A 17551-nucleotide genomic window follows, 5' to 3' on the forward strand; every position below is an offset into this window, starting at 1 on the left:
TGTATTGCAAAATAAGAATGGTGATATCTCCTAAAGTATTTGTAATTTATTATCTCTGCCGGGTTTTATGAAAAGAGGAAGTTAAAAAGCATAGAATAAAAGTATTTTCGGAATTTAAAAATTTTTTTTAAACAAATATTGCCCAACTACATATTTACCGAAGGAAATTTCTCACAAGGAAAAAAATCCCCAACTTGGCTGGGAATCAAACCCAGAACGTTTGGCTCACAAGTCGGAAGCCCGGACCAATAGACCAAAGGGTCGGACCCTGCCGTGTATACGGTTGCAAATTACGAAAGTTCCTATAGCCCTCTTTTCCGTGTATTTTTTGTCTTAAGTATTAAATTTTAACTGGAAAATTTTTGAATTAAATTTTTTTTTACAATCTGTTAGGCCTATGTTACAGAATTTCAAGTACTTTCCTCTAACGTTCCAAGAGAAGGATTATTACAAGTTTGTTTATTCCTGTATATTCCGCTGCCTTTTTACAATCAGCACTTAAAGCCAAAAATTATAATATGCATTGTAAGAAATAGTTATAGCAAATAAACTATTCCAAGATTATTTTTAATTTCAAATGATAAAATACTTTTAACAATTATCTGATTTTGAAAAAGGAGGCTGGAAACAGTCAATTTTAAGTAAGGATAGCGTAGTAAATAGAATCACAAGATAAAAAATAGTGCTGTGTGATGTAAAACCTAAAATGACATCTTACTGGTATTAATTATTGTGCATCTGGATTATATAGACTTCGTATTTCTTTAGAGCTTTAGGTTTGGAAGAGTTGTTATTATGGTTCATAAATGCAGGACCAAGGTCAGGGGTTTAGCTGGCTTCATTTCATAACCATTTATGAGTGCTTCTCAGTGTCACAGTCTTGTCCATGTCCCATCTCCCTGAGGTGTACTGTGAGCAGTGCTGATGTAAAACGGTCCTGTTTTGGCATAGTGCTAGAATGTGTGGTGGTTTGGATATTAGAATTTGGCGCCATCGATGGTGAGTGCACCACTGTGGCGGCCATCGTGTTCAGCAGTGCCACCTGTAAATTGTTTCGTCAGTCTTTCACCGTTTCTCCGCGTTGCTGGGCGTCATGCAGCTAAACTATTAGTTTCAATTCAGTTTTGTGAACAGGTCCCTTACTTGTGCGACGCTTGCGGGCAGCGTGGGTGGTGTCGAACACGAGTGTTTCCTCTCTCAGTGCACGCCGACTGTGTTCCCCGCGGAGCCGTTTGACGCCAACGCGGACGCCGAGACGCTGAAGAAGGCGATGAAGGGGTTCGGCGCCAATGAGCAGGCGATCATCGACGTGCTGGCGCGGCGCGGCATCGTGCAGCGGCTGGAGATCGCCGAGGCGTTCAAGACTCTGTTCGGCAAGGTGCGCGAGGGGTGACACGTTCCGGAGTGTCAGCGTGTCCGAGAAGCACAACATGACTGGACACCTGGGAAAAAAATTTTTTTTCTAATCACAAATATTTTGTTTTAAGTAAAGTTAAAGTTTTTTTTTCACTAGCAACTTTATGGCATTGAGATTTAAAATTTGAAAAAATATATATGTTTTAATTTAAATTCGTGTATCATTGCTCAAAAAACTTGTCATTATTCAAAATTAATGAAAGCTCTAAACTGTCATTCAGATCACATTTTATTCTCAACGTCTAGAGAAGGGTTTCCCAACCTCTGTAAGTGTGCTGCATGAATTTGATTAATAAAAAAAAATCAATTATCGTACATAACATCTTTTTGAGAAATTTTCATATGAATTTAAAAAAAAAACCGTTATCGAATACTACAGTGGAATAAAACATTATTTTTTGTTCTGAAGGTTGTACTTATTTTGTAAGCAGAAACAAAAATAGTATAAAAATGATGAATAAAAATGAAAAACTGTATGTAGGGTACTGCAGATTTTTCTGCAATTTATGGTTATAGGATACCATAACTCAGAAATAGTTGCGACACACTGAGCTAGATGCCGGGTGGTTTAGAATCAGTTTTATTTTAGTTTGGCTTTCAAGATCAAGCAGTGTCACAGTGGTAGTGTTTAGTGTTTACAGATTACAGACTTGGGCCCATGCGGCATGGCCCCCACGAGGGTGGGGCTGGGTGGACCCCTGGGTCCAGGGCCCGGCCCCAGCCCTGTTTATTATTATCTCAGTGTGTGAAATAAATATGCGTACTCGCTGTGGTTATTTTAAAAGTAAAATAATTTTATAAATAAAGCTTAGTTTGGACTTATAAAATAGTAACCATAATTGGACGTGGTTATGCAAAAAGGAACCAACCCACAATTTTATTATATTTTATTTGAAAATAAATTAAAATAGTACAAGGTTGATTGTACCGTCATTGCGATTATTATATCAGTTTTTATACTAGACCATTAAAATAATACCCACATTATATTATCAATAGGAGAATTACAATTTATAATTAACTTGAACATCAAAATACTTAGAATAGGTTTCATGTGGGTTGGTTTCTTTTTGCATAACTACGTCCAATTATACCCTGTATGTTCAGGTTAAATAACATTCTTAAAAGAGTGTAGTTAAGAAATAACCATGCAATTATAATGCAGCACGTGACTGTAATATTAGGAGGGTCGGGGCGTCTCCGCTCCTGGGTCCAGTGCCTGTAATCGAATGTGGAGGCCATGCTCTGCGGTGTGGCTCATCCTCGACAGCCTGGGTAGCTCAGGCGTGAGGTGGCAGCTGGAACTAGTGGGCTGACGGAGGGGGCTGCCGGCAGGACCTGGTGAAGGAGTTGAAGAGCGAGCTGGGGGGCAAGTTCGAGGACGTGATGGTGGCGCTGATGACGCCGCTGCCTCAGTACTACGCCAAGGAGCTGCACCACGCGGTCAGCGGCCTGGGCACGGACGAGGAGGCCATCATCGAGATCCTGTGCACCCTCAGCAACTACGGCATCAAGACCATCTCCACCTTCTACCAGGACAGTGAGTGCGCGCCTGCTCCGCTGCACACAGATTGGGGCGTTGTTCCACATAAATAGAGACCCGGAAAATTTGCGGGTTCAATGACCTCCAGGATAGACTCCAATATCCTCTATACACTCGGGCAAATGCCAGCTGTTCATTGGCTGCTGACTTGTGGCCTGTGATTCGACACTTCTATTAGTGATGGGTCTCTAATTGGCCCTCGGTCCTCCAGATTAACAGCGAACCAATGACAGAAGCAGCACTAAGTTATAATTATTTGATTTTTAGCATAACACGAAATGAACCCGCGAATTTTTCGTGTGTCTAGACATAAATCAGGCTTCTGCAAGTACTGGTTTTTTTTTTTATTATAGTCAAGTTTGGAATTGAATTTCAAACTGTTTACGAGTATCTAATATTTTGGAATCGTGAGTGTAGCACAGGCTGAAAAATGTTTTTCCCACTTTACAGGAGTCCAATAAAAATTTATTCAAAATGCAGTAAAATGAAATGCACAGTTTCAAAATGGTTTTGTTGGTCTCAACTCTTTGTATAAATATAAAATTGATTATTATTAATAATTTTAAATTATAATCACAGATTGTTATATGTCATGTATATTGTTGCAGAAAACAAAAATAAACTTCTTATATCATCCTTTCTTCATAAATATAACATATTAAATTTTTTCAGTTAAATATTTTTTGTTAGTCCTACTTGGCGTATCTATTGGTAATGAAAAATAAAAGATAAACATTTTTTTCTTTATGAAAAGTGAAATAAAATTTCAAATATAAAATCATTTACAAACACTAGATATGTTTCGGATACTCCAGACCCCTAACATAGTTGCTAAATAATGAGCTCCATCTTTTTCTTGCCTTGTAGCCACTGTCTTAATTTTATATCTTCACTTACCTTTAACATTTGCTTGAGTTACTGGTTCTTATATGTGATAAAATTAAGTTTCGGGACATAAAGTAGAAGATTTATTTACACGTCCCTTCCTGAATTTTGCAACAATTTTTTTCCGGTGGTTTGAGAAGCGTAAAAAAAAATTATAATTTTCATCAGCAGCTATTGAAAGTGCCGTTTTGGGTGTATGGGTAGTGTTTTTGCGTGAGGGTGTGTGACGCCCTCCGGCAGAAGCATTAGAGCGCTGCGGCCCAACCGAGTGTTGTTCTGCTGCAGTGTACGGCAAGTCTCTGGAGAGTGACTTGAAGGGCGACACTTCGGGCCACTTCAAGCGTCTGCTGGTGTCTCTGTGCCAGGTGAGTAGCACGCCAGCACTCGTTGCCGGAGTTACCCTCGCGTCCGGGTCCGCAAAGCTGCAGATCCGACACGTTGAAGACATGAGCCAAAGATTCTGAAGTGTTCATACGCGACATGCTGTTGCTTCTAGTGAAGCTTGTCTAAAATGATAGGTTAATACCGTATCAGAGGAAATAAAGCAAAATTAGAAAGTCAACACCTTTAATCTCTGAAGTTGACTAGGTGAATTTTTTTTCTTCATTCCTGTTACCATTCTCCACGATATTGTACTTTTAATGTGTAATGCATAAATAAAATTACAATTTCGATTGATTCAGGAAACTTAGTTTGTGAAACAAAACGTTTAAAGTGTTGAATTTTTTTAGCACCATGGTTAATATTAGTTTCTTGTAAATTATTTTTTAATTTTGACACTTAAGGCTTATATGTGGATTTGAGGGGCATATTTGAAGTACTCTTTGGAATTCGAATTCGAGAAAATTGGGATTTGACCCATCACATTCATTCATTCATTATTTTTTTACTTTGGTTTTTCCACGTCAGAATCGTTAAGCGGTGTGATCCGTCCGTGCGGGGCTGAGGAGGGCGGTGAGTCAGGCGCGTGTGTGCTTGTCGCAGGCCAACAGGGACGAGAGCCAGACGGTGGACGCGGAGCTTGCGAGGGCAGATGCCCAGGAGCTGTATGCAGCCGGTGAGTGTCCCCTCAGAACTGCTTACAGCTGCTCCAAGGCCTTGCTCAAGCCCGCCGCACGCGGTACAATATTCCTTGCAATATTGTAAGCTAGGAGTTGTACTGGCTCTACTACTAGTTTCTTCACTCGAATTCAAACTGGATACTAGTAGCTGTACGAGCTGGGCTACTGGTTTTGCGTAATAGACTGCGTCCTATTTTCGTTGCTTGGTGTGTTCCAATATTTAAGGAGTGGCCAATCAGAACTCACGAAAACAGCACGAGGGGTTGTTTACACTTTTAAGCGCGCATGTTGTGATAAACATGGACGGAAAGAAGTGGAATAGTGACCAACTCCTCGTTTTAATGAATGCATACAAAGAAGAGCCTTGTTTGTATGCATTAAAAAATGTGAATTATAATAAAAATTTGTTGTGGAGAATATTCTCTTAACAAAACTAGTAAGGCAGCTAGAATCGTGTGCAGCAGAAACTTGTAGCGCACCTAGTGTTTCAGCTTGTAGCCTACACAGTACAGAAACCAGTAAGCATTCTAGTAAGCAAACTAGTAGAAAATATTGTACCGTGTGCGATGGGCTTCAGTTATAACTGCTGCACAACCCGCAACCCCCCCCCCCCCCCCACCCTCAGGGACATCTATGTACCATTCCCACCAACAGTCTTTATTTTAGGCGAGGGCACAACAAATATAATACATACACAAATAAACAAATAACAGTAACAAAAACACACGATAAGACACACGAACAGACAACAAGACTAGATAGACACTGTATAACAGTAGGTCAGGACACAACACAAAACAACAAAAATAATCAGAACAATAACCAGCAGAAGTAACACCACAATCGTTAAGCAACATAATTGTAGGATGTTGAATACTATATGATAAATTGGACTAAGTTAATCTTAATTTTTAAATTTACTGTTAATTAATTTTATTTTTTACCTTTTTAGCTAGTACATCAAGTTTATCAAGTTTATTATAGTTAGAAATTAATCTCAAAATGATAACATTCCTCATGTAAGATGTGCAGAAACTAGATGTTAATCGACTATTAAATTGTGGGACTCTTAGTCATGTATTGTCCAGTATGTACTTAGAGTTAAGTTTTGAGCTATAGCAATTTTTAATGAAAATAGTATGTAGATACACACTGCAATCAGAAAGATTTGGTAGATCAGGGTGGGGGAAGTTTTTTGAGATAAATGATTTTTAACAATTTATTTTGTATGGATTCTATTTTTACACCATCAGATAACTGAACAATACATGATTTATATATGTAATGTATATATGGATTGTAATTTTTAAAGTAGTTTAGACCAGTGGATGTGCAAGTTGCATGGGCAAGAGATAGGAATTAAAAGATTTTTATAGTACCACAAACTTATGAAAATAAAATAATTCCCCTATTTATCTTAGTTTCATTTTTTGTAAGTGTTGGCTAAACCTACAGGTATGTACCTTGCTAACCATGGAGATAATTATTTTGTAATATAAATTTAATTATTTTATTTTAAGAATAGGCATTGAACCAAATACGTACCATACTGCATTTAGTAAATAACTTATATCTCCAATCAGTTTTGCTTATATTTGTTTTACAGCAATAAATCAAAACCGGAACTGGTAAATTTCTTGGTAGGCAGTTCAGATCAGAATCTGCTTTAAAGAAAAATAAATTTCTCGTCACTAACATAGAACCCAGGGGTTGTATAAAATTTTCATTTACTTTAACTTGTAGGTGAACTGTATATAAATCATGTAAATTAACCATGGCAAAGGAATATATATTATTGTTGTTGCGTACACACTTTTTTAAGTGTTGTTTTTTTTAGCTGTGTAAGGAAGCGCTTGTTGATCTCAACAGCAAAAGTTTTGGAGGAAGTGATGAATTGTGCCGGTGGGGAAGACTGTAGTTTGCAGGCAAGCGAGAGTGTCAGGTTCGTGACTGTGGCCGGTGTTTGCAGGGGAGGCGAAGAAGTGGGGAACAGAGGAGTCGACCTTCAATTCCATCATGGTGACGAGGAGCTACCAGCAGCTGAGGCAGACGTTTGCAGAGTACGAGTCGCTGTCGGGCCACGACATAGAGACAGCCATCAAGAAGGAGTTCTCCGGCAGCATCCAGAAGGGCCTGCTGGCCATTGGTACGCTCCCCCCTCGCCCCTCGACCTCCGGCACTCTTGTCCTCGCCCTGCTTGTGTCGACTCCTGGCCGTCAGTATTGCCGACTACTGAGTGAAATTTCAACTGAACGAAGCTGGTCCAACACCTTTTCGTTCTGACAACATATTAGCAAATGTTTTCATATTTTATTGCATTCTTGACTCAAAAGAAAATGCTTTTAAGCAAACTCAAAAAAGTGTTGAGATAAGTTGGAACACATTGTACCTGCCAAAGAGTTTTGCACTATTCCTGAATTTTTTTTCAAACAAACCTTTTTTTGAAAAATATTCTCTCCCTTGTGACTTTATGATCCACACTAAGTGTCCTTATGTGTGGTCTTACGCTAACCACTTTGGAATCCAGAATACACCTATCTGAACTTTGTGCATGTACATTTAAATTTCATTATAAGTACCTGAAAAAAAAGAAAGCATGGTTTTGGTTCTCAACAAATATGGTTTTTATACTCATCTGTTATTTACTGTAAAAATCTTAGTAGGGATCTGAAAATACGTATTTTCTTAAAGTGAGAAATTCTTTTAGATGAAGGTAGGTTTTTTTTTTGTGCAGTATCTAAAATATAATAATTAAAGCTAGAATACCTCTTTCAGCGTAATGACAAGTGTGGGGAATGTCGTGGTGTGGAGCTGGGCTGTCTATTACTTCCCCATTACCTAATGTTCAATTTTTAAACTCTTAAGTATAAAAAAAAATTTCTAAATACAAAATGTTACCATGGCCTAAACCGTAAAGTAACTCTGTGCATGTCACGTGACTTATAAGGTTCCAATGGATTTTCTTGGCGATAGACGTGTAAATTTTGTCTTGCTATCAGGGTACGTTAAAAAAAATATTGAAACGTGACCGGACCCTCTCCCCTGGTGTCTGGGCCCTGATGATTTCTCCCCATCTCCCCCGTGGGGACGGCCCAGGGGCGTGTGCCGTGCGGTGAGAGAGTCGTGTGCCCGCAGTGAAGTGCGTGAAGAGCAAGGTGGGGTTCTTCGCCGAGCGACTGCACGACTCCATGGCCGGCCTGGGCACCAACGACCGCACGCTCATCCGCATCGTGGTGTCCCGCTCAGAGATCGACCTGGGCGACATCAAGAAGGCCTTTGAGGAGAAGTACGGCAAGACCCTGGAGAGCTACATTTCCGTGAGTGACCCCTCTACCGGCCGGTTCTGTTACAAGCTGACGTTACCTTGTATTGTGATCGTCGAGAGACCTTCCTTAGCTCTGAAAACCATTATCGTTCGAATATGCGAATATTCAAATTTTCATATACAAATAGTTTTATCATTCGTATTCAATTTGACTTCGAATATTTACACCTTTAAATAATGAATATTCAATTGGTTGTGAATATTTGACAAAGTATACCTTGTAAGTTTGTAGAGTACCAATGTTCACATTTGAGGTTGTGTAGTGTACTACTAAGCCTATACAGTATAACTCTGTGATTTGTAATAAGCTTTTCTGGAACAGAACTACTCGGAACAATAAAAATATATTGGCAAGTATTTGTGGGTCTGAAAAATGTACCAACGTTGAATGTAAAAATGAGTTGCTAATAAGAGTTGCAACAACCAAAAAAGATGGTAAAATTGATTTTTTACAACCTATTTTGTACTACATTTTGGTACAAACTTCATGCTAAATAAATTCCATTCATAGAATTTAATATATTAAAAGATAATTTTTGTGATTACATTTTTTATTAAAATTCCAGATAATGTCATGATTTCAGTTGCATTTCTGTGCTTTAGGGTGCATGGACTTGCTTTTCAGTGTTATTTCGGTGTTATCTCAATTTACTGTGTAATCTGGTTCCTAGTCATAGGGCAGCCTTGCCATCAAGATCTGTTTCTAAATCCTGTTCGTAGCATTTAAAAATAATGTAATATGAAAATCTAAATTCAAATTAGGTTTCACAGTGATTTAACTGTACAAAGTAAAATAATAAGGGTAAAAGTTGGAAGTACAGGCATATTAGTATTGTGATAAATTAATATACAAAATTTTTTGGTGTACAGGCTTAAATAATACTGTTGTTGTTGTTGTTGTTGTTGTTGTTGTTGTTGTTGTTGTTGAAGGGTTCAATATGTGTTTTTTTTTTATATAAAATATTTGAAGGTTGTTGATTTTTCGGCTTCTGAAAGCAAATAGTAACTAAAGTGAAAGGTTGGTTAGGTAAGGTAGCTACGATAATAATACTTTAATCACCACATTTTCAAAAGTTCACAATTTATTAATGTAGCTTACGTAACTTAACCACTTAGCCAACCCTTTACATAATATTTGACTTATTTCCTGGAAGCCATAACTCTACAATGTTCACATCTAGGTTTCATTAAATTCAAGAACAGAGTACTGCCATCTGCCATGCCACTCATAATCTTTCAACATACCAAAAACATTTTCCTCATAACCATAGATATTGCTGTTCTTCAGTGCTTTTATGCGTAAATGTTTTTGGTCTGTTGATATGAAGCCATACGTGATAGTTGTTCACCATCTGACGTGGCTGCGTTAATAGCGGAGTTAAATGTAAATATTTACAGGAATGTACCTAATTTTAAGGGGACAATGTTGGCCCGTTGGAAATATTCGTGAACGTCTCTGTTCATCAGTCGGTTTTACTCTTGAAATATCCGTAAAAATGGCAGGCCTATCATAGCAGAGCTTTTTTACTCCTTGACTCCACACCAATTTTGAATGGTAGTCTTGGAATGTGCAAGAAGTGTTCGCTGTAGGCACGACAGTGCTTGGCTGGCGAACCCTTCGTTGCCACCGGCGGTGGCTGGGCATGTTTCAGGGGGACACCTCCGGGGACTACAAGAAAGTGCTGTTGACCCTGGTAGACTAGACCCCGCCCGCTCTGCTCCGTGCCCGCAGCCTCTGCTTTGTGTTCCTAGAGCGACCTCTCCGGGGACTACAAGAAGGTGCTGCTGGCACTGACGGCATGACGGGCCAGGCCTGCCACCCCCGCCCCCCGCCGCGCGAGTTGTGCCTCCGCCGGAAAAAATGTCACTTTACTTATATTTACAGATACTCTTTGTGTTTCTGCAGGCTAGATGTGTGTTTGTGGCAGGCTCGTGGTGGGAGTGCAATTCAACTGTTCTGTAAACATGTAGAAGCTCGTTAGTTAATCCACTGCTAGTTACAATCGGCAATGTTTAGGCTGTGATGGTAAACACATTCGGGTACAAACACGTGCAGTATGGACCTTTGAAGGTTTCTGACACTCAAAGACAGGTTTATACTTTTTAATAAGGCTTTGCGCTTGGAACAGATCTTTGTACAAACCTTGAAATCAATTTTTTTGTTTCACAGATAAATTGTAAAAGATAGGCTGTTTTTTTTTTAAAAAAGTTTTCTTAATTGATTTGAACATGAGAATTGCAAGAACAGTATTGTTAGTTTTTCTGGTAACATTTATGTTTAGTTAAATTTGTAGCATTGAAAATTCCTGGGGTGTCTGTAACCCGCAGTTCGGATTTTGTAAAATTAGTGGTGATCATGGATAGTTGTAGTAAGATAGAAAAAAATATCTACAGGTTGGAAGTTATTTTGAATCATGGAACTACATAGTACTTGTTTACCAGAACTTTTGAGATGTGCTCCCTTTACATATCTTATGGCTTGCAACAACATTTATTGTTCCAAATGTCTACAAGAGGGCCTAAGTGTCACACATTGCTTGGAATATAGATCTGTGGTTCCCTGTTAATTGATTGCTTTCCACCGCTAACACTTGTTTATCGAGAAAGGTACACATACTGCTAGAAATTTGTGGGCATTAGTTGGGACAGAAACTGTTTGCATGTTCAGCAGGACAGACTTAAAAGTTCATATTATTCATGAAGTTGATGGAAGTATGCCTACATTTTAATTCTTTCCTGCCTGTGAATGAGTGTTCAGAATTTGTCTGTTCCTGGCTGTCAGTGTGTTAAAAGGGTTGTCTATCAAAGTTTTTAGTGTTGGGGCAGGTTGCTTTTCTATGGAGTTCTTGTAGCATAACTGATATTTCAAAATGCATTTCTTTCAGGGCTTCTTTGGGTGCTCATATCTTGTGATAACAATGAGATTGCTTCTTTAGAGCAAATTAAATAACGAATCTCGGCGGGTGTAGCATTAGAGATAGGGTGTGAACAGAACTGTTGAAAGTTTCCTTTTTAACTTGTGCTTGTGCTATACTAAGGTCACTATACGTATGTATTTTGACAAAATTGATGCTAAAGTATACTGTATAGAAAAAAAAAAGTCATAGGTTGTGAAGATGTGCATTTGTAAGCTACGACTGTTTGATCATACCCTGCCTAGCGATAATCATTTTGAAAATATTTTTGATGTTTTTCAGATACTGTTTTTTTATATGTATGTATCATGGTAACTAAATGCTGATAGTGAGCAAAGTTGTTAGACAAAGAATTTGCTGCTGTTTTTCGAAACCCCTGGCTTAGAATATGTAAAGGCACATGTTTCGTGTTTATTCCTGTCATGGCCTCACTCTCTGTAACAGTTTTAGTACTGGCAATGCTAACAAAGGGACTAACCGAAATACATAGTTAAGTTTTGGGCATGATGAATGATTTGTGTAGTTTCACACTTATAAATCTCTCAAGATAAAAGGTAATTTATTTGCAACTAAGGTTCTTAATTTTATTTGTAGTTATGTGATACTGTAAAGGGTTGTGATTCAGGATATTTTGCTCTTTGAGATAAAATATGTCAATTTGGACGTTAGTCAAGTGATTTTGAATTAAAAAAGAGATTGTTTAAAGAACACAATTGAACACCATTACTATAGAAAAATTTTTTGTCAATATTTGAACTGTTTAGGTGTGTTCTTGGCCATTGCTATTGTGTATTGAAAATAGCTTTGTGTGTTCCTACACCATGATGCTTCAACGTATTGCAAAGCTTCCATTTGGCCAATTTGTCATTCATAGTTTCTATAATTTCAGGGATTTTTCAATGAAACTAATGCATTCTCTTTGCTTACACGGAAATAAACAATGCTGGAAGAGAGATACAATAGCATTCCTGTCTGCCTATTACAAAAAGACTGCAGAGTTTTTTGACACTGATTTGAATCTACTTTTTTTATCATATATATATTTGTCCACATTACTGTAAGAATTGAAAATAAACAGTGTAATAAAATTCTATGTTTCCATTAATTGATGATTGTACTTTGTTTTTCCCTGTGCCTGTATTAATAATTATGTACATGTTGGATAATGTTGTGCTAGCATTGAGTTATATGTGTTATTGCACCATGTCAGATATAAATTAAGTTTGATATTTTTTTAAGGTCCTCTTTAAGACCATAAAAAGAGATGGGAGTGCATTTAGAAAAACAAAGTTAGGTAGTTAAATACTGCAACTACACAAGAATGTGTGGATAAAGTTGGACGTTCGTCTCACTTTGCTGTTTATTTATTATCAGAAGAAACATTACATTTTTCAATAAAATAATACATTTGTAACTGTTTGAATATATTTAATTTCTGTAATTTTACCACGCCACGCCACTGACTTAACAATTGAAAGAAAAATATTGGTTCATTAATCATTAGTATCTTTGTTAGATTAAAATTTTAACTGACAATTGTGGCAAAGTTACAAGTTATTGTAATGTATTCCAACCCTACAAAGCTTCCAAATAAATTAAAAACCCTAAACTCTACCCGATGTTTAAAATGAAACAGTTATAAAAAAATATATATATACCTACTTTCATATGAAACTCCAATTTAATCCAATGCTAATGAAGGGGACGCCTACTTCTAGCGCCGTTAGTTCGCAGGCTGCCGACGGAGAATGAAGGTAAGTTGCCAGACCTGTCTGTATGATCGTGTATCCTTTCCTAATCTCTGGATAGAGCATGGGAAGGCTGTTACATTTTGCCAGACCCTGCTTTGAATCCTGTTCTGGCTGTCTTGATTCTGGTTTTCCACTTTTACATGGATTGCAGAAGTCCCTTCAGGCAAATGATGGGAAAATTACTTGTTATAGGCCACTGTTAAGTTTATAGGTATATATTGTGCATGTTTATTTAAAAAAAAAGTGCTGTTATTTAAAAACAGTACCAGGATACAGTTTTTAAGTGTCAAGGTGCATGAATTTGAATGATTCTATTAATAATGCTAAAAGTTTAATAAACAACATACAAGGAAATAACTAAACTCTTAACCCCAAAATATTTATTACCAAATTTGAAACCCATTCTGTACACACAAAAATGATACATCAATATATGTGTAAAAATTATTTGATTTCCAGTGTTTCTTATTTTCTTCCAAACAGTAACATTCATTTGAACTTAAAAACTAGAACATTCTATTCTGTCCAAAATAAAAATAATTATAATCATCCATGATCATAGGACAGAAAAACGAACTATGTTTTAGCAGTGAAAACCTATTTAAGGAAAATACTACCTACCTCCTAGCTTTTAAAACACTGGCTCTGGCAAGTAATTGATAACCTCTTTCCAGCTTATGACACCCTGGTAGAATATAGAGAAAAACTGGCTGTTTTGCAGTTTAGTAAGTAAATTTGATAACCTAACTTAACCTCCTCCCAGCTCATGACACTCTGGTAGAATAAAGAGAAAAAAACTGGTTCTGTTTACATTCGGAAAAGTTTTTGATACCTACCGCTTCTTAAAAATTAATGAATTTAATGATAAAAAAAATTGGTTGTCTGTAAAGTCGGTTTACAGACAGTGACGTCATAAAAAATTGATGAAATGATTGCATACTGTTATGAATAAAATTGAATCATTTTTATTGAATTATCACTATTTTGTATGGATACAAAGAAGGAGTGAAATGAAATCTACAATCTAATTGATACATTTACTTTTGTTTGCACTCATTAATTCAAATATGTGTATTACTTTAACGAAGAGATTATTTTCATTGCTGTCTGCACTAGGTTATCATCTAAGAAACTGATGATAAGGCCTTGGGTTGAAGTTCTGTGTTAGCAAGTTGCACTTCTGACTGATATTGCATTCGTACAATAATAAAACTGTTCCTTGCACGTATGCAGACAGTAGCTACTGCGCACGCGCCAGACTGGCGCGGAGGGAAACGAACCAACCTCCTGCCGCGACATGTTCGCCTGATACAAGAGCGGAGTGGCAGCGGTGTGTCGCCGCGAGACACGTCACGTGACGGGTGTTCCGGAAATTAATTAACGTTCCTGGCCACACTGCACCCCAGGGTTCGTCGTATAAAAATATGATGTACACCCGGTGACAAAAGAGCGTGTTAAGCCCGGCGACGAAAAGCGACCGCCGCCATTACGGCGATGCCCAAGTAGCAGAAAGTATCAGGCGCTTATAAGCAGGTGTGAAGGTAGTTAGTTGCAAGCTGACGGCCAGGCTACCTCCTTGCTTGTCATGACTGCCTGATACTTGCGGTGTCGTAACTGTGCGGGATAGGACGATGATAGGAAAAGTAAACGAAATGGGAGGAGGAGTTTCTCGAAAAAGTCAAATCGGATGGTTGTTCTAATCTAGTGGAAGAGAGATAGATGCGGCAGCCGGCGTTCATCGATTTATTAGACATTGTCACGTCGAAATATAATTAATATAATTTAAAAGTGAAATTGTTGCCTAAAAATGTCTCAATGTATTTTTTGGACTCCAAACTTATTCTTCTTAAATTTCATTATGTATATAAAAAAAATCAGGGAAACAGGTTTTGGAATAAATAACACTATTGTCAATAAAAATAAAATTTTATTTCACTTGAATACAGAAAAACAGATACAAACAAAAATCCTTCACATTAATTGTCAACAATTAGGCATGAACAACTCTGAATGGAAGTACTGCCCAATCACAGGTTTCTTACTTTGATATGATTATATACTCTGTTCCAGACAAACCCACTTTCTTACACACTTCTCTCTTTCTTTAACCACCAGTCTCTTTGATACAGGGTCATCGCGAGGGAGAGGCCAAAATCCCCGGTAGGGTGGGGGGAGGGCCTGGATAAGTTTCTAATTTTTTTTAAGGCTCGGTCTTACTTCAATGGGACGAAAAGTACAAGTCAATCGATAATTCATACGAAACCTTACAAGTAATGTGAAACGCACAGATCACATTTGTAGTTATGGCCACAGTCACTTTAAAAGTCTTTTAGATTATATTTATTTTTGGAGTTTGAGAAGTTGTACACTAGATAATAGGAAAGGGGCCAGAAAAATGTTATTTACGAGCACTTGGTTTCTCTAAGTGGCCCTGCTGTGATGTGCCCCACCATTTAAAGTTACATACCTTCATTAATTTACTTCCACGTCACTTTCCTTAACTTACATACACCATTCGCATATCAAGTATGCACTCAAAAGTAAATGTGGTCGTAACTTTTCTCAAAGTATTGCCTTTACCACTACTCAAGGCCAAGGTATTGTTTGCAAGACACTTGAGTTATATCACGCTATATGAGTATATGAGTATATGCGCCCTACATTATCAATATTAATGAATGTCAGTGAAAATGAAAATTTTAGTGAGATGAATATTTTTGTATCTAACGAATATTAATTTGATTTACATATAACGTTAAGTTTAAATATTTACCTTAAATATGAGGCCCTAAAATATAAAAGAATGAAATGCAGTTCACATTGAAAAATATATGACATTTGATAAAAATGTGCTTTTTCTTACTTTCCCCTTTTTCTTAAACTTAAAAAAAATCAATCCTATGCCAATAAGCTAGTGATGATTTAATCCTCGCATACACATACCTAAATTCTGATCTTTGGCTTCTCTTTAATGAAAGGATGCTTCACTCGAAAGCATCCTCGAGTACGATAAACATGCAGTCACGCATTGTAGGTGTTTTCGTCATCCTCACACCCACAGTCGCTCATACTAAGTCGTCATAACACGGCTGTATCTCTCATTCGATGACGGCGACAATTGTGGAAAAAATTCCACCTTCGACTTGCAAGCACAACGAATGGTTCAGGTATAGGTAACAATAACTTCCTACCCATTGGGCAGGTACATATGTACATGATATCACAGACTGCGGGTACCGTGCGATGATTGCGACATCACGTGTTGAACATCTCGACTTTGTCTTTGCAGGTATGCATGGAAAGTCGCGTGGCAGCGTAAGCTGATGTTCGGACGCCGTCACGTGACGCGCGCCGCGTCGCCGCGCAGGGGGAAGCCGACGCGGGCGGGCATTGCGCGCTTCATGCGTCGGTCCACCGCCGCCAGCCACACCATGCAAGCGCCCATCATGGCGACGGTGAGCGAGAAGGTCCAGATGGTGCCCAGCTCCGTGTAGATGTAGGACACGAACACGGGGCCCAGCACGCGCGACAGGCAGCCCGCGCCCGTCATCAGCCCCATCCACACGCCCTGCACACACGGGCAGGGTTCACGCCTTCTCATACGTAGATGACAATCAGAATTCTACAAAAAGAAAAGAGGGGGGGTGGGGGGTGTTTGTATGTAAAGTCGGTTTACGGACAATAATTTTACGTGATAACGTCATAAGAAAACATTGATGACAAATTGCATACTTTTAAATTTTCAAATATTATTTACAGTTTTTGCAAATTTAATTTAAATAATTTGTTTAAATATAATCACGAACAATTAGTTAAAAAGCCCGCCTTAACCTGTTCGATATTATAGAAGATTTTCTCGCACAGGTGGGTTGGCCGGTTCTTGCACGCTCGGCTCAGGCGGAACGTGACAATTTTTTCGTGCGTGCAGCCGGCGTTCATCGATTTGTAAGACGTTATCACGTCAAAGTACAGCTTGTCGTATGCAGTGAATGAGTTCACTTGCTAAGAGGTATAAGTAAAATCAGAACTACAAGTTTGCTAAATTTTTTTACAATGTAAAGTTGAGTTGCAAAAATAAAAAATAAAAAAGAACATGTCCCTACACCCGCTCGTCAAAGTAAAAGACTTAATTCATTCCAGAAATATTTACTAATAAAAACAACGCTAATCAAATACTTATTTTTTCCACACTAAAGTATTTTAATCAAAATGGAAAATAATTTGTTTTTCAACTACTGAATATTGTTTGTTGACAATCATTTCAATTTGGACAATAATCACTTTTAAAATCAATTTACAGTATTAATCTACATACATTCAAACAAAAGTGTGAATTACATTTTGAGTGTGTGACGATACTCTACGTCTGCATACAGCATTAGGTATAACAATATTGCGGAGCTACAAAATAAACATGTAGAATCTCTAATATAATACATAATATATCCTATTAATAAGAAAGATCATTTAACCAGTAAACATAATTCTCGAATCTAATGTTTACTAAATGCATGACTCCACATGAATTTGTAACCACATGACTGGCCACTAGAGCTTGGTAGGGGCGAGCTAAATTACCATGAAAATTTCTGGCATTTGTATCGTTGGTCCAAATGGTTATCAGTTCAAACATTATAAACATTAATGATTAATCA

At 37.8% G+C, this 17551-nt stretch overlaps 2 protein-coding genes across 5 annotated transcripts in view; one reads left to right on the plus strand and one right to left on the minus strand.

Annotated features, from left to right (window-relative positions):
• The window catches only part of LOC134537475 (annexin B9-like), a 17170-nt gene extending 4920 nt beyond the window's left edge, over positions 1 to 12250 (plus strand). For 2 of the 4 annotated variants that reach the window (XM_063377948.1, XM_063377950.1), the window contains exons 3-9: positions 1202 to 1378; positions 2752 to 2956; positions 4130 to 4209; positions 4829 to 4901; positions 6875 to 7051; positions 8041 to 8222; positions 9883 to 12250. In XM_063377948.1, the coding sequence (XP_063234018.1) occupies positions 1202 to 1378; positions 2752 to 2956; positions 4130 to 4209; positions 4829 to 4901; positions 6875 to 7051; positions 8041 to 8222; positions 9883 to 9933 (945 nt within the window). In that variant the 3' untranslated portion in view covers positions 9934 to 12250. Of the gene's footprint in view, positions 1 to 1201; positions 1379 to 2751; positions 2957 to 4129; positions 4210 to 4828; positions 4902 to 6874; positions 7052 to 8040; positions 8588 to 9882 lie in introns of those variants that run through there. The other 2 variants (XM_063377949.1, XM_063377947.1) reach the window with 2 other exon arrangements.
• Positions 12251 to 14803: 2553 nt separating this feature from the next.
• LOC134537478 (major facilitator superfamily domain-containing protein 8) overlaps positions 14804 to 17551 on the minus strand; it is a 35816-nt gene continuing 33068 nt past the window's right edge. Inside the window, exon 10 of the mRNA XM_063377953.1 lies at positions 14804 to 16464. Within this exon, the coding sequence (XP_063234023.1) occupies positions 16234 to 16464 (231 nt within the window). The 3' untranslated portion in view covers positions 14804 to 16233. The remainder of the gene's footprint in view (positions 16465 to 17551) is intronic.

Source organism: Bacillus rossius, chromosome 12 (assembly GCF_032445375.1).
Source record: "Bacillus rossius redtenbacheri isolate Brsri chromosome 12, Brsri_v3, whole genome shotgun sequence".
NCBI lineage: Eukaryota > Metazoa > Arthropoda > Insecta > Phasmatodea > Bacillidae > Bacillus > Bacillus rossius.